Source organism: Struthio camelus, chromosome 8 (assembly GCF_040807025.1).
Source record: "Struthio camelus isolate bStrCam1 chromosome 8, bStrCam1.hap1, whole genome shotgun sequence".
Classification (NCBI taxonomy): domain Eukaryota; kingdom Metazoa; phylum Chordata; class Aves; order Struthioniformes; family Struthionidae; genus Struthio; species Struthio camelus.
Window position 1 is genome coordinate 20611177 of NC_090949.1, and position 24467 is coordinate 20635643.

The 24467-nt window shown below is 44.5% G+C and overlaps 1 protein-coding gene and 1 long non-coding RNA gene across 3 annotated transcripts in view; one reads left to right on the top strand and one right to left on the bottom strand.

Annotated features, from left to right (window-relative positions):
- Positions 1–8861: 8861 nt before the first annotated feature.
- LMO4 (LIM domain only 4) lies at positions 8862–23820 on the bottom strand. Its single transcript, XM_068952596.1, has 5 exons — positions 23687–23820; positions 21322–21560; positions 14307–14403; positions 13799–13954; positions 8862–9639 (listed from the first exon to the last, which is right to left on the bottom strand). The coding sequence occupies exons 2-5, from the start codon at positions 21555–21557 to the stop codon at positions 9631–9633; spliced, it is 498 nt and encodes a 165-aa protein (XP_068808697.1). The 5' UTR covers positions 21558–21560; positions 23687–23820; the 3' UTR covers positions 8862–9630.
- Positions 23513–24467, top strand: part of LOC138068035 (uncharacterized) — a 49965-nt gene continuing 49010 nt past the window's right edge. The window contains exon 1 of one of the 2 annotated variants that reach the window (XR_011142561.1): positions 23513–23987. This is a non-coding gene — a long non-coding RNA (uncharacterized lncRNA). The remainder of the gene's footprint in view (positions 23988–24467) is intronic. The other variant, XR_011142560.1, reaches the window with a different exon arrangement.

The following is a 24467-nucleotide window of genomic DNA, read 5'->3' on the forward strand; positions in this document are numbered from 1 at the left end:
GCATCAGGAGGAGGAAGAGGAAGTGACCGTTTCGAAAATTGTCATTTTGAAGAAGTGGGTGAAACTAACACTAAACAAGAAGTGAAAAATTAAAACTGAAAATATCCTTTCTACTCCCTGGCCTTGGTTGTAGCTCAGGTGCAGTCTTTGGAGAGACCTAAGAGTGCTGGGAAGAAGCCTTGGAGCCAGCTTGGCTTTGTGCATTAGTCTACGTCTTAGGGATGGGGCAGGGAGGGTGCGGTGCGGCTGTGCAGCAGCATGTTCAAAAAAGGCTTTTGCTAGCCCAAAGTAACATGCAGTAAAGCTGGGCAGGGGAGGTTAAAATATGCCAAACGTTTGCCTTGAAGACAGGAAGAAAAAAAATAGCAGTATTGGGTTTTTCAAGTTGTTATAAACATTTTAGAAAACTAAAATGCTTTTAAAGCAAATGTAGCAAGGAAGAAAAGTGCCTGTTCCTCCTTCTCTACTACTGACCGTGCTTGTGTCCCCCGCTGCACAGCTCCTCCAGCAGTCCGTGGGGCTCCTGGCAGTGCAGGGAGTTAACCTGAGGGCCGTGCCCCCTGCAAGCGGCCGGGCGTCAGCCGGATTCACGCTTGCGCTAGGGAAAGGATGGCCGCGAAGGGGTGCCTTCACACCTGAGGAGCTAGCAGCACCCACTGATGCCCCTGCGCTCTAACAAACACTGAAGGCGTTCAGCCTGTGTCAGCTCTCCGTGCAACACCGATCCTTGCGTGCAGGCTGTGTGGAGGGAGACGCTTCGTGTCCGTGCTCCCGGCTGCGGTGGTGCTAGTTTTCACGTGAGCCCCAGACCGGGGACTAACCAAGCTGCCAGCGCCTGCTGCACCGGGGTGTTTGGGTAACCAGGGGCTCTTGGGTGAGCCAGGTGCCGGTGGGAGGTGGGAGAAGGGAGGCACCGCCCGAGGCCGCCCCCTGCCCTGTGCACAAGCCCCGTCTTCACCGAAAGGAGGTAGGAGAGGCCAGAGCCAGATATATTGTTTCCTTTTTTTTTCTTTTTTTTTTTTGTAAATACGTCACTAATCTGTCCAGGTGTGGCAAAACTTCACAGTAATGAGTTAATCGCTGTAGCAGGTGGCAAGAGAAAGGGGCCTGTCGGCAGGCCCCTCCTGCCCGTGAAATCACCACTCCAGAAAAAGATGAAATGAAACTTCACCCCCCCCTTTTATAAGCATACAGCAGCGTCAGCTTTCTATGGGCCACAGCGCCCACTCTGCCTCGCTTTTAAGTTCTCCAGATCCACCGCCATCTCCCCTAGCAAAGTCTGACACGTTTTACTAGCCCCGGCGGGCGAAAGCGGGGTCGCCGGCCGGAGCCGAGGGCTGCCGAGCCGCGGCACCCTCCGCCGGCCGCGCGAGGCCCAAGGCACCATCTGTGCCGGGGCGGCTGGCCAGCGCCAGCCCTTTGAAAAGCAAGCCCATTTCCCTGATTGATTCACTTTTTAATGAACTGGGAAAGCCCGTGAACTTAAACCCTGACACCTCCACCTCCCTCCCTTCCTACCCATCCCCGCAGCCACGTCCTGATTGTATTTCAAGTTATTACGGGATTAATGCCGCCTGGCCCCGCTGCCTCTTTCCCCTGAAGTTCATCAATAAGAGCTGCGCGCCGGCCCAGCTGCGCGCTGCAGCCCCGCGCGGCGCCTGCCGGGGCTGGGTCACGCCGCCGCGCGCCGGGGCCTCGCGCGAGCCGCCCGCCTGGTGGTGGTGCCACCCGCGCAGCCCGCCGAATGGGTAGTAGCGCTATCGAAAGTCGTGAAATAGGATAATCCGCCTAAAAGAGAGGATTGTGCCTGTGTCACCTTCCTCTGAAGTCACAGCAGAGCTATTAACAACAACAAAACCCCACTCTACACGGAAAAGCTCAGTAAGAGCAGAAGAAGAGGCAGGCAGCGAAAGACCGCGGCGCGGTAGACGGCACCTTCTCCTCCATGGCGTTTCTTTATACACTGCAGGACGGGTTTACTTTTTTTTTTTTTTTGGTAGTGTTATGAGGGATTCCCCCCCCCCCCCCCCCCCGGCAAGAGTCCTATTTTCTAAAAACATCATTAAAAAATATAATTAACTGGCTTATTCTTTGGAAAGTCTGCACTTGTGTACAAAAGACTTGCCCCACAAGCTGCCACCTTCGACGGTGTTGACTGGGGAAGTTATGCTCTTGTTTACAACTGTGCATCAATTCTACAATATATTTAGTTTTGGTACATGTTACATATAAAATTCTTACTGAGCTTAATGTTGCAGCAAATAACACATATAGTAAGCGAGTAGGATTTATCGCTGGCTATAATGTCGTACTGCATATTCTAAACATATACGGTGAATGATATATACACACACACACAGGCAAACAAAATGGAAATGCAGTTAGTTTAAGAAGTGATGAATTGTGTTTGCTTTCCTTATTCTCGTTTTGTGGGCTGGTGCGCGGGGTCCCGCCGTGCGGCCGGGCCAGGAGGCTGCCCGCGACCCGCAGCCCGGCGGCGGGGACGGCGCCCTGCAGCGAGGAGGCACCGCCGCCCGGGAGGATGCCGACAAATCCTGTGACGGTCACTAGGTGCGCCCGGGAAGTGTAACACGTCTGTCAATCTGAAAAAGTCTCCCCCAAGATTTTTTATTGCAACTTTTTTTTTAAAGAAGGAAGCAGCGATTTTCCCCTTTAAATTCACTGGCGGGGGCAGGGGGGGGTTCTTCTGAGCACTCTAGTAAACACCGAGGCCAGAAGGCTATGCTTAAATAATTCATCTACAAATTTGCAATATCTTTTTGAACTATAGCAATTAAACGGAAAATAGAAAAATCAGCTCAGCATCCTGTTTGGATGTAATTAAAGGTATAATCTGTTCCATTTGAATACTTCAGTGCTTACCCTTCTTAAAACAACAAATAAGAATAGTAGCTCATTTGCAATATGTTTTTTTCAAGCCATCTAAAAAGATTAACTGATGAAGCAAGAATAATAATTTTTAAACGTGGCATAAGCACGAAAATACCAACTACCGCTTTCGAATGATTGCTGCAGATTCCAAGCCTGATGAGCGTTCAATAACACAGGATATGCTCTATGGTAAAAAAGCACAAGTCTTCCAGTATTTTGTATCAGCATCTTGATATTGCTGATATAATTACCTATCAAATACATCAGTGGAATGAATATCAGAGGCCATCCAAAAATATGCAAGTCACATGCATATCAGCTCAGTCTTTTAGGGGCTGTTTGAAGCTACTTTTTTTTTTTTTTTTGTTTAAGACTAAAGGACAGATACGGCATTCATTGCCCCATTCTTTTCTATAAACAGTTGATGATTTTACAGCACAATAAAATTACACTCTTCATGGCTGGCTTAAGAGTTTTAGGTGGATTTTTTTTTTCCTCCCCTCCTACTGGACTTGTCTCCACTGCTTCTCAAAGAAATTGAAGTCAGGTGTAAAGTTAATATCTGCCTTGTTCATTTATTCTTCTGTAAGCAATCAAGATTTCCCCAAATCACAGGGCAATCTCTTGTCTTTCAAGAATGAATATAGGCCCTGTTCTCTCAATTTAGTTTAACAAAACAACTGGCATAAGTTCAATGGAAGCGATGATTATTCTGAGAGGTTACGGTGAGCCACAGATGCTGTTAGTGCAAGGCTTGCTTGAAAGATTCCCCTAAGAGGAATATATATATATATATATGGATATTTCAAAATGTAATTAACAGTGTAGTCCAACAACGTGCAATATGAACACCAGCTAGTTTGGCTGCAGAGGAAGCTGGCTGTGCAGTGGCTGCCTCAGGTTGCTGAGCCGCCTCCTCCCGAAAGGGCACGGGAGCAGCTCCATCTCCGGCTGCGGCCGACCCACGCGGGGCCCCGCGCGCCCCTGCTTCACCGTGCTCGGCACCGCTGCCTGCCTCCGGGACGGGGGCACCTTCACGGGCCCCAGGGTCACGCCGGGAATAAGCAGGCTTGTCAAAAGGTCTCATTTCACTCCACTATAACTAGCTTAATGCTACATTTTGACAAAAGGTTTCAAAAGTTTTTTGTTTTTTTTTTTAGCTATGCATCTGTAGCAGCAAGAAAAGCCTTTTTTTTTTTTTTTTTTTTTTTTTGCATTTTGAATCGTGCAAAAAAAACTTCAATTTTTGTCAAGCTCAGTATTTGTCAGTTGGGCTACACAGCTAATGGTGCAGGGAACAGACTTAACCAGATAAAATACAAAAGGAAAGCAATAGTAGTAATATCCTTGGGGGGGGGGGGGGGCAAAAAATGGTACAGTGGTCTAAGAGGCTTGTATTTGAGTGGTGAACCTGAGAGCAGTTTGGGCTCCGGTTTTTCCACAGTTACTCAGCACCTGTTAAAACTTTTGGCTTTCCCAGGTACGAGCCTGTTGCCGCTCGCGCCCCTGCGCCCTTCTCGGGGCTGGTCCTGCTGCGGCTCAGGCGCCCCAGCGAGCGTCACCCCGTTCTGGGCACCGCTGGCCGCCTCCTGCCTGCTCCCGAGCCCGGCGCTCTTCAGGCGCTGGACGTCTGTAAGTCACGGCGACGCCAGCCCGTGCAGCGCTGGGCTCTGGCGTGCCCTTCAAAAGCTGGGCTCAAGGCGAGCAAGGGCAAAAAGGAAGCGCGAGACCCCCGGCAGGGCTGCGGTCATCGCCTCAGCTGCTGCCCCAAACGTAATGGTGGAATGGCTGCTAAAAAATACACAAGAAAACCCAACTTGCTAAAAAATACCCACAGTTTTTTGTTTTTTTTTGGGGGGGGGGGAATGCTCAACACAGTTTCTTCTGTCTCCAGTAAACAGGACACCCCCCCCCCCCCCCCCCCCCCGGCCTTGGGCTCAGACATATGACCAGCCTCCTGTGGGTGAGTGAATTACTGACTGTCAGCCGGGCCATTTTCACTGAGGTTTAAGCTAAGGCATTTTAGCTCCCATTTGCCACAGGCTAAGAGCATGCACATGACGATGATCCGTTAGCAGAGCTCAGCTGACACACGGCAGCTTATGTGCCCCGGTTAGCACCTGACACGCGGCCTGCCCGGGGGTGCTGGGCTCCAGCCCGAGGCGCCCCGGCAGCGCTGGCTCCCAGCGGGCCAAAACGCGGGAACTGCGGGTAACGCGCCTCCGAATTGGTGGTGATTAAGAAACAGAATGACCGCTGCAAAGTTCATACCTCTTCGGGTTTTTAACTTGCACCCAAAATTTGCATTTCAGCTTCCCAGTTGCCCGCGACCGGCTACGAGCGAGGCCAGGCCCCCGTGCGGGCGGCAGCAGGCGCCGGGGCGTCCTCGGGACGTCGCAGCCGGGTGCTCGCACGCAAGATGAGCTGAGCGCTTTAAATGCTCTCACCTGCTGTACAAACGTGTAAATAGTGTCAGCTAAACTTCTGCTTTTTATTAAAAAAAGAAAAAAAAAAAACACCACCTTACAAGGTAATGGGTTGCTTTGCAGTAGCCTTTTCTAAGCTGTGAGGAAGGCGCTCCCGGAGCCCTGTTTGCACAGCTCTAGCAAGCCAGGACCTGTCGTAGGCTGCAGGCTCGCGGCCCACACCGTGCCGGCCGTTTGCCGCAGAAGCAATCTGAAGTTGGAAACATCCCCGGCAGGAAGCGTTCACATCCCTGCGCACACCGCACCAGAAAACGGTCCCGTCGGCTCGTGGCGCTCAGCCCTGGCTGGCGGCCGCTCCGGCGCGGTCCGGCAGGGACCCGGCGGCTCCGGCGGGGACCCGGCCCCGCGCTCGCGCTCGCCGAGGGACGCGGGTGAGCGGGCTGCGCCCCGCCGTCGCTCGCCGCGGGAATAAAATGAGAGCTCCTCGCTGCTTAGCATGCAGCCAAGGCACTGCCAATCTAAAATGGCTGATCAGTAATACTTTAATTGCAGTTTCATAGAAACAAATTGCTATTTAATTGCAATAAGCTTTTCTGTGGCTTAGCTGGCCTGACAATAGGCACACACCTGGTACTCAAAAGCAACAAGCAGCCAGGATGGTTACGTGGTGCTGCATGTGCTGTAGGCTCAGGTAGTGAAATTACACCTAGCACACACCATTTCACACTAAAGCAATTTCATACTTAAACACTCTATGCATAGATGTCCCAATCTCAATTTTGTACGTTAGTCTAACAGAGCCGGTCAGAACACAGATCCTTGCAAAGAGCTGTACTTCTGATATGTACCTACTGGCCAAAGAATTCGACAAAAATTTTAAAACTAAAATGGTCTTTTGAAATGCTTGACAGTACTGGATATCAAGTCACACCACACAAGTATCTGATTTTTTTTTAGCATATACCTTAAAATTGGATGATGCAAATTTTATCAGTGTTAACTAACAGCAAAACCGGGAGAGAAACTCAGCGTGGTTAATATTCTAAAGATGTGACTTAATTTCATAGGCTTCATTTTGGTAAGACATTCTCATTTTGTATTTCATAAGATACTGCATAACCTGTTAAAATATTTAAAGATAAATCATGTAGGACTGAAAAGACAGTATCTTGTTGCAAACAGAATTTGGTTTGGAAAGGCTTAATGTCCCACTGCCTGCCAGGATGCGTAAATCTCATAACTAGACAGCTGGATAGGTAAAAACATTAAACCCATTTAGAGGGCAATCTTTTTACAAAATTGTTTCATTAATAAGAGTGACAATTTATATGATTGAGACGTTTAGATGCAGTACAGACAATGCACTTTATCCAGGTTCACTAGGATGATTTCAGATTAGTAATATTTCCTTTGATTTTTTTTTTAACAGCATTCATTTTTGAAAGTGAGGGAAGCTCTTACTGAACGATTATTTGTGTGACTTTTCAGCAGCACTAAATGCAGAAGGATGTATTTCAGATTCAGTGTAGCAAACACATGTGATAAAAGGTGAACAAGTGCATGTTTTTCCTCACAGTTTAAAAAAAAAGTGATTTTTCACATAAGGACAAATCTAAGTGTGTCTAGTAGCCTTCTATCCACACCTAACATCTCCGTTAGAGCCTGGTTTTTCATCTGAAATGCCTCTGGTTTCAAGAAAGCATTTTACCTAAAGCAAGACTACTACTTAAATATATTCTATTGTATATTCATAGCTCCATTAGTCCTCCTCCAATTTAGCACATCAAAGCAAAGGCTTCATCACTTGCATGTGGATTATGCTAACATGAGTGACATTTGTAATCTTATAGGTCTGCAACTTAAGAAATGCTTTTAAAGTAAGCTATTAAATAGGTAGCTGTGCTTTACAAACGAGTCCTATAATAGTTTATTTAAAGCCTTTAATGAACTTCAACCTCTACATCACTAAATGCTATACTACATTACTTACTAGAAGTTATTAACTATCTTCTTAGCACTTCTAGGTTATATTGGACAACCAAAAATCCATGCAAGTTAGATTTAAATACTGTACCTTGAGTACTTATTCTGAAAGAATATAAAAAGGTGTCTACAGTCTCACTAATGCTTAGATGCCATATTCATATGACTTCAAGTGTGTTTTCAAAGAAATTCAAACAGCACAATTTGGAGGACTCTACCTGAAGACTTTAATGCCACATCAAAAAGCTTAGAAACGTCTTTAAAAAATTCTGTGACTGCATTTAATTTAAAAAGTTGTACATAGCTTCAGTATTATTACTGCATATGTCATGCAAACAATCTTTTGTCTTTTATGTTCGATACTGTACATTAAGTCATTTTCTTTTCTCTGCGACAGTCCTGTTTTTTCCCGAGCACTGAAGTGTTAAAAGCAGAAATTCAGCAGACCTCCAATATACTAGAGGTCAAGAAGTAGGATCTGAAAAGAATCTTGCTGTTGGTTGTTTAGACAGACAAATCTATAAATCAGCTTTTTGTGTATCAGCATCACAACAAAAATAAGTCAAGCTCACTCTGGAACCAGGCAAGCTAAACAGCGAACACCTTATTGAAAACAGAATTAAAAAAGAAAATATAATGACAATGTATTTCAAATTTATTAGTCTCCTATGAAAGTAGAATAGTTGCTAATATTGATTTGTTATGCATTGCAGCACAGGCACCTTCTAGGTGCTTGCCATTTCCTGACCAAAAGCATACTCTACATGGTCATATTCATTTAATATGCTTGCTACAAATGTGAAAAGTCAGGATTTTTTCTCAAAATTCTTATGCACTGATCTATCCGTCAGTACCTGAAGGGGAAAACCCAGTAGATGAACTTCCTCTTTTTCTAAACATAGAGGAGGTTTCGTAGTGTTGAGGGGGTCGGTTTTTTTCTGGAGAACAGATCATATTTGAGATCAGTTGGTTCTCAGAAACAGTCCAAGAAATTCTTTTCTTTCCTTAAGATCACCAGTATTAGAAAGTTACATCTCTTACGACAGCAAACACAACTTTATGTTGTTTCGATCAGAATAGCTATTGTATTACTTTCTGTGAACACTGACTTCTGATGCTCAGCACAAGGTACAGACCTCTTGTTGCATTAATTCATTTTTTGACCTCTTAGGTATGCACATACACACTCATGCTTGCACACTCAGAGACACGTGCACACCTCTACAGAGAGCATTCTGCGAAAACAAACGGGATGGAAAGAGATCACAATACCTATAAACGTAGCACAATTCACTGCAAGATGAATTATGATATATTTGCTGTTATGAGAATTAAGAATCTCAATGAAAAATGAAGATCACTTTGAAACAGTGCTCTGTATCCAAGAGTGACATGGTTAAGTAGTTTAATAGATTCTTTACTGCTATAAAACAAGCAAACAAAAATCTCCAAACCAAAAAGCTACTTTTAAGGGTAATCACTACATAAAGTTTAGTTTCAGAGTATTGTTTTGAATGTAGTTTAAAAAAAAAACACAGAACTGCTAAAACCCATACTCAATTCAGTTTTTGTTTTACTTTTTTATTATTTAAATACACCATACTAGAGCAAATGTCTCTGAAAATATCACAAATAAAAGATTTTTCTTCATTCAGCAAATTAGAAGTAGGTGAAAATTTCTACACAGTAGCTGCTATGAGCCTGACTTTTTTTTTTCTTTTTTCTCTTTTTTTTTTTTTTTGCCATGGGAAGTAGCAACATTAGGACAAAAACACTTACATGCATACATACATTGTATTTTACAGAGATACAATAAAAGTGTTTGTGATAGAATATCACAAAAGCCACATCTTTCCTTTATCTCATGTTCAGTTTGATTGAAACACATTTCCTTACAACACTTAAATATACAAAGAGCAAAGAGAATGTTGTTAAGGTAAAACACAGGGTACAAACTCTGGCCAGTGCCCTGCTAATTGTTAATGAGGGTAGAAAGCAGATTTCAATGCTTCTTTTAATTAGCTTCATTAGTCATCTTCCCCACCCACCCTCCCCCCCCCCCCCCCCAAGATGTCCTCCGGTGGATCTTTTTTCATTTTCTCTACAGTCTCCCATTAGCCCAGGTTCACGGAGTCCTTAATGTTCATATTCAGTCATTTTAATACACCAATAAATGTGGGAAGGGCAATCAAGAATAAAGAAGGTGCAATGGCATGGAGCTGGCACTGATGCTAGCTACAAAGGTGACTTGTCTACTTGGAGACATGGGATCCATCTGTGATGAACAAAATTTGAGATGAAGGCACGCATTCTGCATTACTCTGACCTTTTAGCAGACCTGTAAGAAATAAAAATGGGTATCTTAGCTAAAATGCTAAATTTGAGATAGGAAACTACAACATGACTGCTTTTGCCTTTTCCTTATTCACGAATCTCTTTTTTATTAGATTACTTTCCAACTGTGACTTGATTAAGGTTTTTTTACACTATCCATTCATACTACCAATGTTTCAGCTCCAAACAGCAAAAAGCAAACATTTTCTGCAGTTTCACTAAAAAGAGCAGACAGGAGAAAAAAAAAAAAAAAGACGACAACAATAAACAAGCGTACTGTCTGGTAGCAAATTGTACAGTGAATAAGGTGGTTTTTCTGGGCCCCTTTTAAAGGGGAAGAAACATTATGCCATGCCTTTGAAGAAGCTAGTAACATGATCTTGTAATTGGAAGAAATAATGTGTAAAGCAAATAAGAAGTACAGCCAATATCCTCCCAAGGCAACTTTGGCTAATATGCTGCATTGCACAAGAGCTAAATATAGATATTTCAGGATTTTTTCCCCCCATTTAAAATTCCTCATCTGGTGTGTTAGTTAATGTTACATAAACATTTTAATATATGAAGTCAAACATGTGCTTTCACACTGGTGTTAATGAATTGTGATAATTAAAAGTGTCTAACTCAATAAAAATCTAAACTTTCGTGGATAAAGTAGAAATGATCATCCATAGTCTTCAAATACAATCTGTTTGCAATTACCAAAATGAAATAATATATATTAGATTTTTATGGTTTTTAAATGACATTTTGCGCTTCCCAGGAAGTTCTTTTTTCACCCTTTCTCTAACTTACTAAAAGCCTGAGGTCTATTAGTAACTGCAACCCCCCACTTTCAAGCTAATTAAAGTAGTAGAGGCTTGGAGGTTTAATTCCCCAGAGCTGAAGCTCAGTGTGAGAAAGGTAATTTGTCTGTCCAGAACAAAGATTAGGGAGCAGCCAGCAAGCATATTTAATAAATGAGCATCAAATATCTTCTACTACGGACACAGACAACACCAATTATGTAACTACAAGGGAATTGTTGAATGATATGTAAACTAGAAGATTTTTAAGATCTTCTCTAAGAGATGTAATCTAACTCACACTTTATTTAAAAGTACAGAAGATGAAGATCACCTTTTGCTGTGAACATTGCCAACCAGTGGAAAATTTACACTTTTAGTAGCTGGTAATACTGCTGCAAGTAAGAACTCCTGAAATACAACCACTGCCAAAAACCAGAGAATTCCCTACAGAAGACAATACAACCCCTTCCAAACATCCTGGCACACAGGACATCACAAACTAGCGCTAAGGGTTTGCATTCTGCAAGGCAAGCAGCACCAAGTTTAGATAATGTTTTTTCTTTCAAAATACACAGCAAGTGATGAGAAGTTATAATTTAAATATATGAATTGACTCAAGGAAGCAAAAGGCCACCTTGGAATAGCCAACACTACTGCGTTTGCCTCTTTAAAAGAAAATCAACCTTTTAAATGAAGTTAGGTTGCTCAGCCCTTTATACCTGCACCAGTCACCAAGATCCGTTTACTTGGAAACTATATAAACACAAGAGTGAGTTCAAAACTGTCCCCCTCATAAAAGCAACAAAAAAAGTTTTTAATGTGGAGTACGTCTCAATCTCCTGAGCTTAATAAAAAACCCTGTGAATATTCTGCTATGTTTATAACCTCTAGTGGCAGAATAACCTGGAGACTGATTGAGCTTTAATGTTTAATAAAGAGTATTGTATCTATTACAGTCAACTCTGTCAAAGTGGAAGAACATTTTTAATTAGCGGCCCTAAAACACACAGCTTTCTGGAAAACGTTTCTGATGTTTACATCCTCACATTGTTAAAAAGCCATCACACAAAACACTGCTTTTTTGGCACCTGCCCTTTTAGTTTCCAAAACTCCAGAAACCTGACAAACCAACATTTACCAACTTGTTTCCTCAATTGTACTTCAGTTTTCTGGGGGTCAGGTGCTCCCCAATTTCCCTCTGAAAACTGGTAGGAGGACTTACACCATGTGCTAGAGAGAGATTATAAAACGAAAAACAAAAGCTATAATATCTTTCCCCAGTCTTCTCCTTAATACCTCTTCCTCTGCCTCATCACGGACTGTAGCAACGCAGTTAATAGTCAGTGACAGAGCTTACTGCTTCCTCTGCATTTAGCTTCTACTACTAGCTATCTGCAATTGTGAGCTCTGCAAGCCTGGTCCAATTTTACTCCTCCTTTCCATGTTCTGTGTTCCTCATCATGTCTACTGCTTTTATTGAAACTAAATCATTTTTATGTTTTGCTAAGGCACAGTAAGAAACTGATAAAACTAAATGACAATTTAGACACCTATTTGAAGTCACATTAAACTTTACATTCATAGAAGACAAGTGGATAAACCACTCTCTCAGAAGGGTAAACTTTTTACTGCAGTGTATAAAGATGAATGGTTTTACCTGTATTTTGAAATGGGATACCGACAAATATTCATTTAACAGATTCACTGCTAGCTACTCTGTATTACAGATTTGTTTCATTAAAATTCACAACAGTATAAATCTATGAATCTTTAACTGTATTTGTACTTCCTTGAGGAGAGGCTGCACATTCTCCTCCAATCTTAATTATCTTTGTTCTGCCTAACTATATGACTTTTGTACTCAACTCTCTCGTCACCTCAAATGACAAATTAAGTAAATAAAAAAGGTCCATGCTTTATTTTGATGTAATTACATTCACTGTATAAGACTTGAAAGAATACTTAAAATTAATCAGTAAATTTATGCACAGAAAAAAAGCAAACATGGATATTGAAATGTAGCAACACAACAACAAAAAATCACGGAAATTAAAAACCAGTTTGTACTTTCTTGTACGTATTTATCCACTATGTAAAAAGCATTAAAAATTATTCAATAAAAACATTACAGAATAGATAAGCCTAGCATTTGTCCCAGATTTTTTTAATCTTCCAAATTCTTATTTGCAGATAAATGTTATTTTTTGTGATCCTTACAGACATTAATGAAGTTCCTATTGTAAATCTATAAAGAATTACCAACTGAAGTGTGCACTTTTTGTTTCATTGCAATAACTCAGTGCTGTGTGATTGCCTGGGTTAATGATGAAAAAGTCAAATATACTATCAGAGCTGATGGAAAAATCTATCACCAATCTGAAATTAAAATTCATCTGTGGTCAATAAGATTTAATATCCATGCAAGTGGCGCTGTAAAGAGTAAATGAATCAATGTCATCAATACATAATCAGTATGAAATATGATGTGAATAAAATTATGTGCAAGAGTCATACATTCACTCTTTTCTGGACCAGGGTGGAATGAACAGTCTCTTAACTCAAGGTTGACAGTAATTGTTACAAATTAGGCACAGCAGTTATCAAAATGCACTCACTTGCATAGCTTTAGGACTTATTAAGGAGATTAAAACAGATCTAAAACTATCTAGTTTCAGAGTTACAGGACAACTGTTGATCAGAAATGTTTTCTTCTTCTTCTCTGTATGATTTGTACACTCCTAATTTATTCATTTAACTAGAAACCAAGAACTACCAAGCACAGAGATGTACGATTTCTAGTTGAGCTATTAGTGCTATGGAGTGATAAGAAAGTAAGAATTTGGTTTTTAAATTTGCGTTATGACATACAAGAACAGACAAGAAAATACTTCTGTAAGGGTCCCCCAGCATGTTTCCTCAACTACAACCTTAATATTAAAGTGAAATGCATTGGCTTAATTCAGGAACCTTCTCTTCACAAGACATTTATTTCCACATTAAAGGATCTAATTTTCCTTCCATAGTAACCTGCTCTCTTCTAGCCCTTAATTTCTAAGTTATAAAATTATAAAATAAAATGCTTCTCTTTGTTAAGACAATTTGTATGAGCGTATGTTCTCCATTCCACTTCTATATATAAGGATTTCAACGGCTATACAGATCCGCATGCCCAAACCTAAATAAACTGACTCATCCTATACGTCAAGTTTAAAGGGTTAGTATTTTCTCCCCATACTCCATGCCTAAGTTAACTACGTTAAGTTCAGTTATTTAAAGGACCCCATGGGGAGGTGGGGAGTGTCCACTATTAGACTGAAAAGAAATTGATCTTCATTTAGCTCTAATAAAGCTTATTAGTAATTGTTGAGTATTCACCTTCTGGTCTGGCAGTAGTGGATTACTCTGAAGTGAATTCAAATGGCCATTGATGAGAGCTGTAGGTCTATCATGTTCACAAAATAAACTGCCATTGATGTAGTGAAACCGATCTCCTGGGACCAGGCGATTCCGGCAGGTAGAGCATGTAAAACACTGAAAAAGGAAAGAGACAGCAAGTGAAACTACAGCACAAATTAAGTATGCTGCAGGTTTGAAAATTACACTTCAGAGACTGCGAGTACAGTTGAGCTATGGAGCTGCTTGGTTTCTAGTATCTCCGAAAATGGCATTAGTTTTACCTGTTGGGACTATGCGGTACATAACTCAAGTACAGTTTTACAGACTATGAAGGGACAAAGCTACACACTAAAGGAAGCTTTATAATATATGCTCGTATTTTTAGTTATTGCTTTGCACTTCATTCATAAGCAGATGCGGATTTTGTACGAAAGAAGCAAGGTACTACCAATCAGCTACTAAAAAAGATACAGAAAAAATCCCTCACCTTAAGATGATAAACATTGCCCTGTGCCCTCATGACCAGCTCGCTAGCAGGAATGGACTGTCCACAGGCACTGCAAGCACCACTATTTCCAAATAACCTGAAACAGAGGTGATGATCATGAATAATTTAATACACAAGAGGCTCTAAGTATTTTTGCGCATCACTGCAATGGTTTATTACACAACTATTTTAGACTTCTGACCCCTGTCTTCCAACTTGCTTATGGATTGTAATATGAAAAAGTATATTTTTGTATAACAACTGGTAGCTTCACCCTACCTTGGATGTGGTTGCACAGGATTTAATCAGAAATATTGACTTACACCTCTAGAAACACAAACAATTCTGTACTACACACATTTTATCAGATTACTAGGTTCATCATAAAAAAAAGATACAATTCATGACTGGAGTTTAAATGCATTGTGTCCTTGAAATTATATGAAGAACTCTTTTGTACTTTAATCATATCTTGAGATATGAGTCATCAAAAGGGTTAAGAGGATTTGATTGTATATCTAAGAAGACATCATGCTCAGTGTATTGAAACTCCAGTAAACCTCCATCAGTGCAGAGTTTCCATTAGAAACTCTCTGCTATCCAGGTTGATATATAATGTGTATGGGTTAACCTTTTCAATCATAGTGTCAACACTTTAGATTTGCCTCTGCTCATCTCTTTCATCCTAACCTTCTCTCTCTCTTGATAATGAAATGCTTGCTCCAACTTCCCTCTATCTGCTCCTGAGTCCACAATTTAGATTACTTCATCTCTGCTAGCAACAAACTGAATGAAATTTCGATTTGAGCAGAAAGTAATTTACCGGGATCTGGACCCATTTGTCATCATATCTCTCTGGGTGTTTGCTGTATCACTGCAGTTTTCCTATGCAATCAAATGAGACCACAACATCTGCCATGGGGGGGGGGGGGGGAGACATGCAGTGGGGGAGGGGGAAAATAGGCAGAAGAGTGGTGAAGAAAAATATATACATAATTCTTCAAATCCATTTAAAGGCACAACACATCGATTCAAAATATAATACAATAATGATTATTGAGCTCTACTTTTACAGACTCTGCTAGCTAGAATTAGGAAACCTTTATTTGCTTTTGTGCTTCTCTCTTTAATATACACAAATATTTATAAAGAGTACCGCAATCATTTCACAGTAGAAAAGGAAACTGAACTAGCTGGCAGGGTCACAGACCCACTTTCCTGCACAATGTAAAACATAGTAATAGGATTTACAAATTAGCGTATTGGTGTCATAATAAATATTAATATTTGCATCTCTTTCCTGTCCAAATAAAGTCATAAAATTCTGTTTGTGTCAACCTAGGAGACGCATTACAACAGAATACCCGTAATCTGAATGATTGCAGTGTGCCTCTGTATAAAAATAATTGCTTTGAATTTTCAGAATCTGAGCTTGCAGAGGAGGCTTGTCATGTTCAAACTACTAATTTGCTGTCGCCACTTTATTGAAAATAGCCTGTAAGTTGTTATTAAATGTATCGACTGAACGACAGAGAGAGTAGTAAAACTGCCCCTTAAGATGGCTTTTAATAGGAAGCCGAGAAACAAATTTTGCAGCAGCATCGATTTGAAGAGTTCAATCAAAACTCCATTTCAAAACTAATTAGTCTGAGATCCACGACACATTGACACGTTCTTGCAGAATCACAGTGGTTACAAAGGGAAAGCTGAACTAGTACACTGTCAGGACCTCCAGCCAAAAGGACTAAACCATCCAGAAACTAAGGATCGGTTATTATGGCATCTTCTACATCGGGACCAGTTCCGAGTAGTTACGCGATGGATTGAGGTTACTTCCAAAGCTTTGCAACGTGCCTTTTTCTCCCTCCTTTGTTACTAGTAATGAAGTTGGCACACACAAGAAAGGTGTACAGGAAGCACTTTAAGAGGAAGGTAGCAAGACAGTCGCATTTTTGGAACAGAGACCCAAAAATCTAGGATAAGGGGGTGGTGACAAAGGCGCTACTGGGGAGCGCGGGGGCAGAAAGACAAAGTTCTGCAGATGAATCGACAACGTTACTTCTCCTGGAGCATAGGAACATGATCAGCGTTTTCTCACAACCCCCTGTACAATTGCACCAGTAACTAAAAATACAGCTTTCTGGAATATTGGTCTCATTGCGCTGCTTTTCTTTTTTAAGCGCTCATTTATTATACAAGTCTCCCTGACTAGAAACAGTTGTGCACCTTGAATGTCTGTGAATTCTAACAAGTGGAGTTAAACTAATCCAGAAGCTTTCCACACATCCTAGGTTTTGCCTAACTATGTTTCCAATAGCTTTCGGGAAGTCACTTCAGCTCCAGCCTTCTGCTGAAATTCCTAAAAATTGCTTTCAAAGTTAGAACACATTACTAAAGCTATCTAGTACTTTGTACTATTTACCAGGACGGTTAAGCTTGTTTTTCCCTCTCTACTGTTACCAACGCTTTTGTAATATCATTAACAGGAAAAAGCTTTTTATCTTTATAATAATGTTACTCCTTCCTCCCAGTAAAGGAGGTCCACCACTGTAACTATTCTTCACTGGAAAAGTTATTTCACGTGGTTTCCGAGAGGCTGGAGAGCTAATTATCTAACCAGGGGGACTGTCCAGGACAGTATTTGATTTAAAAGGCTTGAGGCTTTAGGTGCTCAATTAAGTAGCTATCGGTCTCAGACTGGACTTTAATGGGCTCTTTTCTCTTTAACTGCAGCAATGGGTAGAGATACCCCAGGTCAGGCTAATTAAAGCCAGGGGACTCTTTAATTGTGATGACAGAATTGGTTTCAGTTTCCTCTTTGGGTCCTCAGTCCAAGAAGGTCATTAATATTTCAACATTTGGGCAATGCAATCAATCACAAACATCAAGAGGTTCCCTATACAGACAAGGCAGGCTCTCCTACGCTTAACAGCGCTGTACTGAAGCCACCTTAAATTAACTACTGTGTAGTTCCAAATAGCATTCCCCCCACCCTCAGGACACAAGTGCTCCTATTGTTTTTTCTGGACGTTCCCAAGAGTGGGAATGAAGACAGCAACAAATCTTTTCAGTCCAGTTTCATGTCTTGCTGCTCAAAACTAGGTGTCTCTAGAAACACATCTCTAGCAAACTATACTAAAAAAAATAAGATTCCAGGTTGTTTCCAAAAGTGCGGAGGTAAACAGATTTAAGTGCTCTAATACCTGCACTGCACGTTACATATTTGTGTCCACAAGCATACATCCAAGCCCTATCAAAGAGAAATGTACATCCAGAACTACTGATCCAGAAGTGATTGGTGTTACTGTAGATTCCCTATATTTAATCTAAATTCTGCACCAGCTATACTAAATGTAACAAAGAAAGGCAACACAGAAATTATGCCTGGAGCCAAGTCCATTAAAGGTACTTCAGAATAACTAGAGACCAAGCACCTTAAAAGCACCAGAAGCTATTGATACTTAAAAGGGGGGCTGTGCATAATGGCAAGTGCTGCATTAGAGAAGGGGAAGAAAAAAAAAAACAGCCAAATTACGCTTGGTTAATTCAGAGTAACAGATCTGCCCCCAAGTGAATTGGAGGCCTTGAATTAATTCTGTTATGACAAATCAAGATAAACGTTCCCCCTAAATTGCATGCGATTTAATTAATTTTTGAGATCCTGGGTTTTTTTTTTCCTAGCTAATAGTTCACATGCTCCTGCGCTGTCATTGTGCTTGAGTGGGCAGACTTCAAAGTGATATTAAATAACCAACTATTAGATTTACCTAGCACGTCCTATTGGAAAAGTGCCATTTAATTACCTAGCCTGTTCAATTAAAGGGACAGCATTCCCTGAATATAGCAGCTTGCCGCTGATTACCAGGGAAATGAACTCGCTGCCTGGCGGCCCCCTCCCCTCCCCTCCCCGCGCGGCGCGGCGCGGCGCACACTGCGGCGGGCGGGCGCGGCCCGTGGCCGCGGTCGGCGCGGCGGCCCGCGGCCCTCGGCGCCCCCCGCGGAAGGGGCCGGGCGCGCTGCGCGCAGGGGAGGGGCTGCGGGCGCTGCCCCTTTAAGGCGCGCCTGGGCAGCCCCCCCCCCCCCCGCCTTGCCTTCCCCACCACTCCCTGCACTCTCTTAGAGGCCAATTTTGTTAATTAAATGTTTTGTTTGCGACGCGGCTCTCATTCATTTCGGACACGTCATTCCGGGCAGATCTAAGCCAGGGACCAGATCTCATTAGATAAAACCTATCAGAACTAAGAGAAAATGGAGGAGACACTAATTAAAGCTTTTAATTGTGTGGATTCACTGCCACGCTGCTGCTTTATCTGGCATCTGAAGGTTGGGAGGGCTGCACTGCGCTCCCCTCCCTGCAAGCGCGTTTCTCGGGGCGGGGAGGGAGGGAAAGGCCCGGGATTTTCGCCTCCCGCTCTCTTCCCAGGAACCTTGGCTTTCAATGAAAGCCGCTGCTGTAGCTCACCCAGCTCTACGGCTCGTTCTTGGTGGTTTGGTGGATTTCTGGAGGGGGAGCAGGGGAGGGGAGGGGAGGGGAGGGTTGTGTTGTTTAAACAGCGACAAACACGCACAACCTCAGACGGTTAAAAAAGCTCATTAATAACTGGCCCTGTGGTCTTGGCCTGTAGGAGTCAAGTCCCCTTCACCTGGCGCCGTCAGGGCGATCGATCCTCCTTCCTGTTTTGCTGGTGCTGCCTGGTGCGCTCCCGCATCGTGGCCGGCCAGGACCTGCGCCTGCCTGCGGCTCCTGCCCTGGGCAAGGGAACGGGCTGTGACACGCTGGGGCCAGGGATGCCCCGCGGAAAATTAAGACGGGGTTGGCAGAGGGGAACTGGTTGACACTCGTCGCCTAACGGGTGGCATCAACCCCGTGCTGAGGTGAGGCCATTTCAAACGGGAAAGGCCGAGGGCCTCGCTCCTGCCAGCACGACGCGCGTGGAAGCCTGCAAAGTCCATCTCCAGCGGGAGAGCTCCAAGTTAACTCAGCCCTCGCACGGCCAGGCCGTCTAACCCCACCTTGAGTGCATGGTGTCCAGTTCAAGTTTCAGCAAGCATCTGTCTGAGTTATTTTTGTAAGTCAAATTACATAGATCCAAAGAGAAGTCAGGCGATGGAACAAGGAGATCAATTCAAAACTCTCATCTGATAAAGCATCCTATTCATAATCGCCCACATTAAAATAAACGAGTATTAATTTTTGGCAACACAAGACCAGAGGATTGTGATAAGCTTGCCTGAACTTGCCTCTGGGATACAGTGGACGCATCTTCTCTTTTTAATTAGTAGTAATCAGACATGTGGGTTTGTTTGATGGTGTTGGTCGAGTGACGAATCCGTACTATTCAGTGCATCTTAACAGTAGTGTCAATTTTTCCACTTCAAACGAGCCTCTTTCCCTAACACCGTTCTGCTCTATTTAATTACAATTCCGCCAGGCTTTGGCTTGTTGCTTAGGATGATGACCAAAAAGCACCATTCAAAACCCACATGTGCTGATTTTCTAGCATTTGTCTCTAAAAATATCCCCCCAAACTAGTCAAATGAATGCTGCAGCTCCTAAAAAACGTTTAGGGTTGTGTTTCTTCTACTTAACTGACTGAGGATGCAGCTGTGTATCAAGACAGAGGCTGCATTATCAGAATAACCAAGTCTTAACTCCTTTTAGACTAATGATGCCTCCACAGATTTAAAAAAAATTCAGTACAGTGCCAATCCGTCTATCTCAAATAGAAGTCAAGTTTTACAACAGAAGCAACTTGCAACTTTCTCTAGCCAACTGATTTGCAGAAAAGAAGAAAAAAAAGTGTAACTTTTCAGCCATTAGGGAAAAGAAAAGTCTGGATTAACTCTTGATATTTACCGTAAGTGGGAACTCAGAGGGCATTTAAAGAAAACATAATTCATTTTAACTAAGCATTTCTGTTATGCCAAGGTATAGGCATAACCCAGCAAGGTACGGGGCTTTTTTGTTGTTTTTTTTAATTACTGAATGTTGAAATAGAACACCTCCTTGAAGCATTCATGTGCATCAGTCTATCAAACCATTTACTCAAATTAAATGTGTAATCCTTCAAAATGCCTCCTTTTAAATTAATGAGTTTAAGTAGCTTGAGTTCACCTGAAAAGATCCTATGGGCACCTGACCTCATGAATTCTTTCTATTAATTATATTGAAAACTCCTTGGAAGGGATACCCTGCATAATCTTACTGTACCCCAACAGATGCAAGATTAATAAGGCTTAGTTCCCCCTACCCAGATCCGCGGCATTTAAAGTGAATAGCTCAGAAAAGGAAAAAGAAAGAAAGAGCAAGAGAATATCCTTTCCATCCTTTCCGCTGCATTTTCTACACTGGAAGTTAGGAAAAACGTCGGTTCAAAGCTTCTAGGTAACAACGCGCGAAGACAAACATTACCACCGTTTTTGGCTATAAGCAGAATCCCTGGTCCTCCAACTGACGGTTAATCAGCTCTTTCACAAGGAGAACAGAGAATGAGTCATTCTGTTTCCACTCAAAGGAGTTTAAAGGTGCTTATGTAAATATCATAATTAATCAGATACTAAAGGCAGGCATTTCATTATGTAGCACCTCTGCCACAGCCTTATTTAAGCCCTACGATTTTAACATTTACCGTTCAGATATGCACGCTTCTCCTTCAACACTACAACAAAGCAGATTAATTTAGCCTCTCTGATTGCTGTTTATTTTTAGTTAGGACTTGTTTTGTGCTGACAAACCACTTTAAAGTTACAGTCGTCGTTCCGCCTGCCCCCCCTCCTTCCCTCCGCTTGGCAGCCACAACTGCGCCCGGGGCGAGGAGCGAACGGGGCTCCCCGGGCTGGCGCGGCCCCCGCTGCCCGGGCAGGGCCGACCCGGACCCGGGCACGCTGCTGCCCCGCGCCGCCGCCACTGGCCCGGCTGCCTCCTGCCTCCACGGAAGCCACGAGGCGGGGGGGGGGGGGGGAAGCTTTGCCCGGCTGCCTGCCCGGACGCCCCCCCCCCCCCGCCCGCGCTCACCTGATGTAGTCGTTTCTGCAGAGGATCATGCCGCTCTTGGTGTAGCAGGACGTGCCGATGTCCCCGAGCTGGGCCTGGCAGCAGGAGCACTTGAGGCAGCGGCTGTGCCAGTAGCTGTCCATGGCGTAGAGCAGGAAGCGGTCGGCGATCTTCCCCCCGCAGCCGGCGCACCTCTTCCACGAGAGGGAGCCCGCCGTCACCGGGGGCGGCTGCGAGCTGCCGCCGGGGTTCACCATGGCCTGCGGGAGAGGCGCGGGAGGGAGGCGGGTCAGGGCGGCGGCGGCCGGCGGCGGCGGGGCGGGGGGCGCCGCGCCTCGGCACCTCGCGGGGCGGCGCGGCCCCGCTCCGCGCTGCTGCCTCCGCAGCTGCACTCGGCGAGTTAGGAACAGTCCCGGGTTTTGTTTTGCTCAGAGAAAAAAAAAAAAAAAAAGTATGTGAGGGGCGGGGGGGGGAAAGAAAAAAAAAAAGTTGTGAAACTGGTTTTTCAGTCTAGGAGAGACTCTCCAGGCGGGGTAACGAGGGGCTCGGAACCGGCTGTCCAGACGTCGAGGTTTGGGGTTTTGGGGTTTTTTTTTTTTTTTTTTGAGATACAGAAAACACCCAGAGAAAACACTCCAGACCGAGGACGCTGGCCCGAATAACAGATCATTGAACTTTAGGACGCCTGTTAACTTCCTATACAAACATACTCAACTTTTGTCTCGCTAATCTGCCCTTGATCAGCAATTTAAACGCTAAAGCTTTGTTACTCAAAAAAAAAAAAAGTTTAGTGACCATAGGAAAGCAGCAGGATAATGAAGTGCACCGCTCAGGCTGCAGTTAGTCTGGCTGCCTCCAAAACTGCTAGTAAGGGCATTTTTCACTTTCTAATAAATGCTTGATGCAAGCAGGACAACTCGGAGATAATATAGGAATCAATTCATAAAGCTTACTCTAAACCGATTAATTTGTTGCCTTCAATCCAGAGTCCAATAAACTCCTGGTGTTCCTCCAGTCACTTATACTATAAAAAGATCAAGTTATTTACTGCCAATTAAGCAGCATGTTTTGTCTTTGTCCTTTGTAAGCCGTGTGTGCTCATACCGAGGCATCCGGCTGGCTGCGGAGGACGCTCGGGCTGATACCTCCGGAGCAGCGAGGCGAACTTTCCTGCCACCGGCCCAACTCGGCTCCAGCAGAGCGAGAACTCAGGCCGATTTTAAACACACATTTCCTCAGAAAGAGTTCCTGAAGGTACGTCCAGTGACCGCACAATAAACCAGCAGAACTGCACCAATTAAGCTGTAACAAAAACCCCGAGACTTTGGAAAGAAAACCACTCTAAAAGCCATTAGCATTGCATTTATCCGAACGCATCATATACCTTTATGTAAATTGATTTCTGATGCATTTGTTCAAGGAATTGCCTTTTGTTACAGTTTCCAGCTACAGCCTAAATGAATCTGCATTTCCTGCTCTGAGTCTTTAAACCGTTTCCCTACGCTTTAAATCACTCCGGATTTCTTAAAAGAAAGAAAAAGACTCCATGCTACCACATCACCCCGTCTTTGTCGAAGGCAAATATATATAAAATGGGAAACGTTACACCGAGAAAACCATCCCGTAACCCCATTAAGCTAAAGCTCTTAAGGACAAGCAATACCTTAATGCTGATTAAATCTAAAAAGATGAATCAAGAGGACTGACCAGAAAGTGACTCCCTTGATAACTAAGGACGGGCCCTCATCAAGTTTCATTTAGAGTTGGGGGGAAAAAAGCTTTTAACTTAAATAGGCTTACTCTAGTAATTACACAGCCAAGCAATTTAGGTCCTGGGATAGGAGTCGGTGAAATAGAAAGCAGAGCTCGAAGCTAGAGGCAAAATAACCCCCCCTTTTAACAGCGTCTCTGGTGCTTTTTTAATGGAGACCAAGGGAGGGACAAGCGGAGAGCTGGCAATTTGTAGTACAAAAATGGATGCTTAATTCACGTCTTGGTTTTAATTAGGTGATTCACCGGATTTCTCCTGGATTGAAACAAAAGACCGTGCGGGGGGCAGGAAGGGAACGGGAGAGGGGAGAAATAGAGAGCTCACTTTGATCTTTTCTGCCACTGTTTCAGCACAGTGTTTACTACGGGCGAAGCGGGCGCCCGGCGCTCCCCCCGCCCCTTCCCCTCCGCGCACAACCGCGGCCGGCAGAGCCCGCTCCCCTCCGCGGCTGCGGACAGGGGCAGCAGCCCGAGCCGCCGCCAGGCTTTGTACGCGGGGCCGGCGACAATGCCCGCGGCTCCCCCCGCGCAACGCCGCGCCGCGCCGCTCCGCGCAGCGCGGGACGGGGCCGCGCACGCTGCGATAATACCGCCAGTAATCGCCAGCACTCCTTACCTGCTTCCCCTCTATATTGCAAAAGGCCGGGGAGCAACGCCGCTCGGGGTCACCCAGGAGGTTTCCGTGCCACGAGACAAACCCGCCGCTCGCGCTCTCAGCGGGCTCCGGGAGCGCTGGAGGGGGCCCCCAGCCCGGCAAGTGGCAGCCCAGGCTGGAAAAATATAGATACTGCTACGAGCGGCGTCTGCCTGGGTCCTTCCTCCAGCTCGCACTTCCCGGAGGGGAGCTGCAGAGCTCAGTCCCCGCCGCCGAGCTGCACACGCAGGGCGCCGCCGCCGCTCGCTGCTGCAATCGCCGGGTAAGTTTGGCAATGTGGCTTCACTTTGTATCGCCTCCCCCCCGCCCCCCCCACCACCTCCGCCCCCTCCTCTGGGCGCCGGCGGCTCCCGAGCCTCCCGCAGCGAGGAACCGGCCGGCCGCGGCCCGCCGACGCGCCCCGGAGGAGAGGGCGAGCGGCGAGTTTGAGAGGGGCCGGGCGGGAGCTGCTGCTGCCGGCGATCCTGTGGCGGCGGCGGCGCTGGCAGGACTCAGGAGGAGGCCGCGGTGCGCGCGTGCGTGCGTGCGTGCGTGAGTGAGTGAGCGTGTGTGTGTGTGTGTGTGTGTGAGTGCGCGAGTGTGTCCGTGCGGGCCTGCGCGCCGCGCCGCCCCGCGCTCGCTCTGCCCGCTGCCCCTCACACATGTGTTACTGACAGAGCAGAATCCCAACTACACTCCAGCTCGGCTCCCAGCGTCAGCCCGCCGCAGCCAATCCGCCCCCGGCTTGTTCAGGCGGAATAAT

Coding starts and splice junctions, on each gene's coding strand:
- LMO4 (XM_068952596.1), bottom strand. CDS start 21,557: ATGGTGAACCCCGGCGGCAGCTCGCAGCCGCCCCCGGTGACGGCGGGC. Junction 14,404..21,321: donor TGCAGAAACGACTACATCAG/GTGAGCGCGGGC, acceptor CCTCTGTTTCAG/GTTATTTGGAAATAGTGGTG. Junction 13,955..14,306: donor GCAATGTTTATCATCTTAAG/GTGAGGGATTTT, acceptor TTCCTTTTTCAG/TGTTTTACATGCTCTACCTG.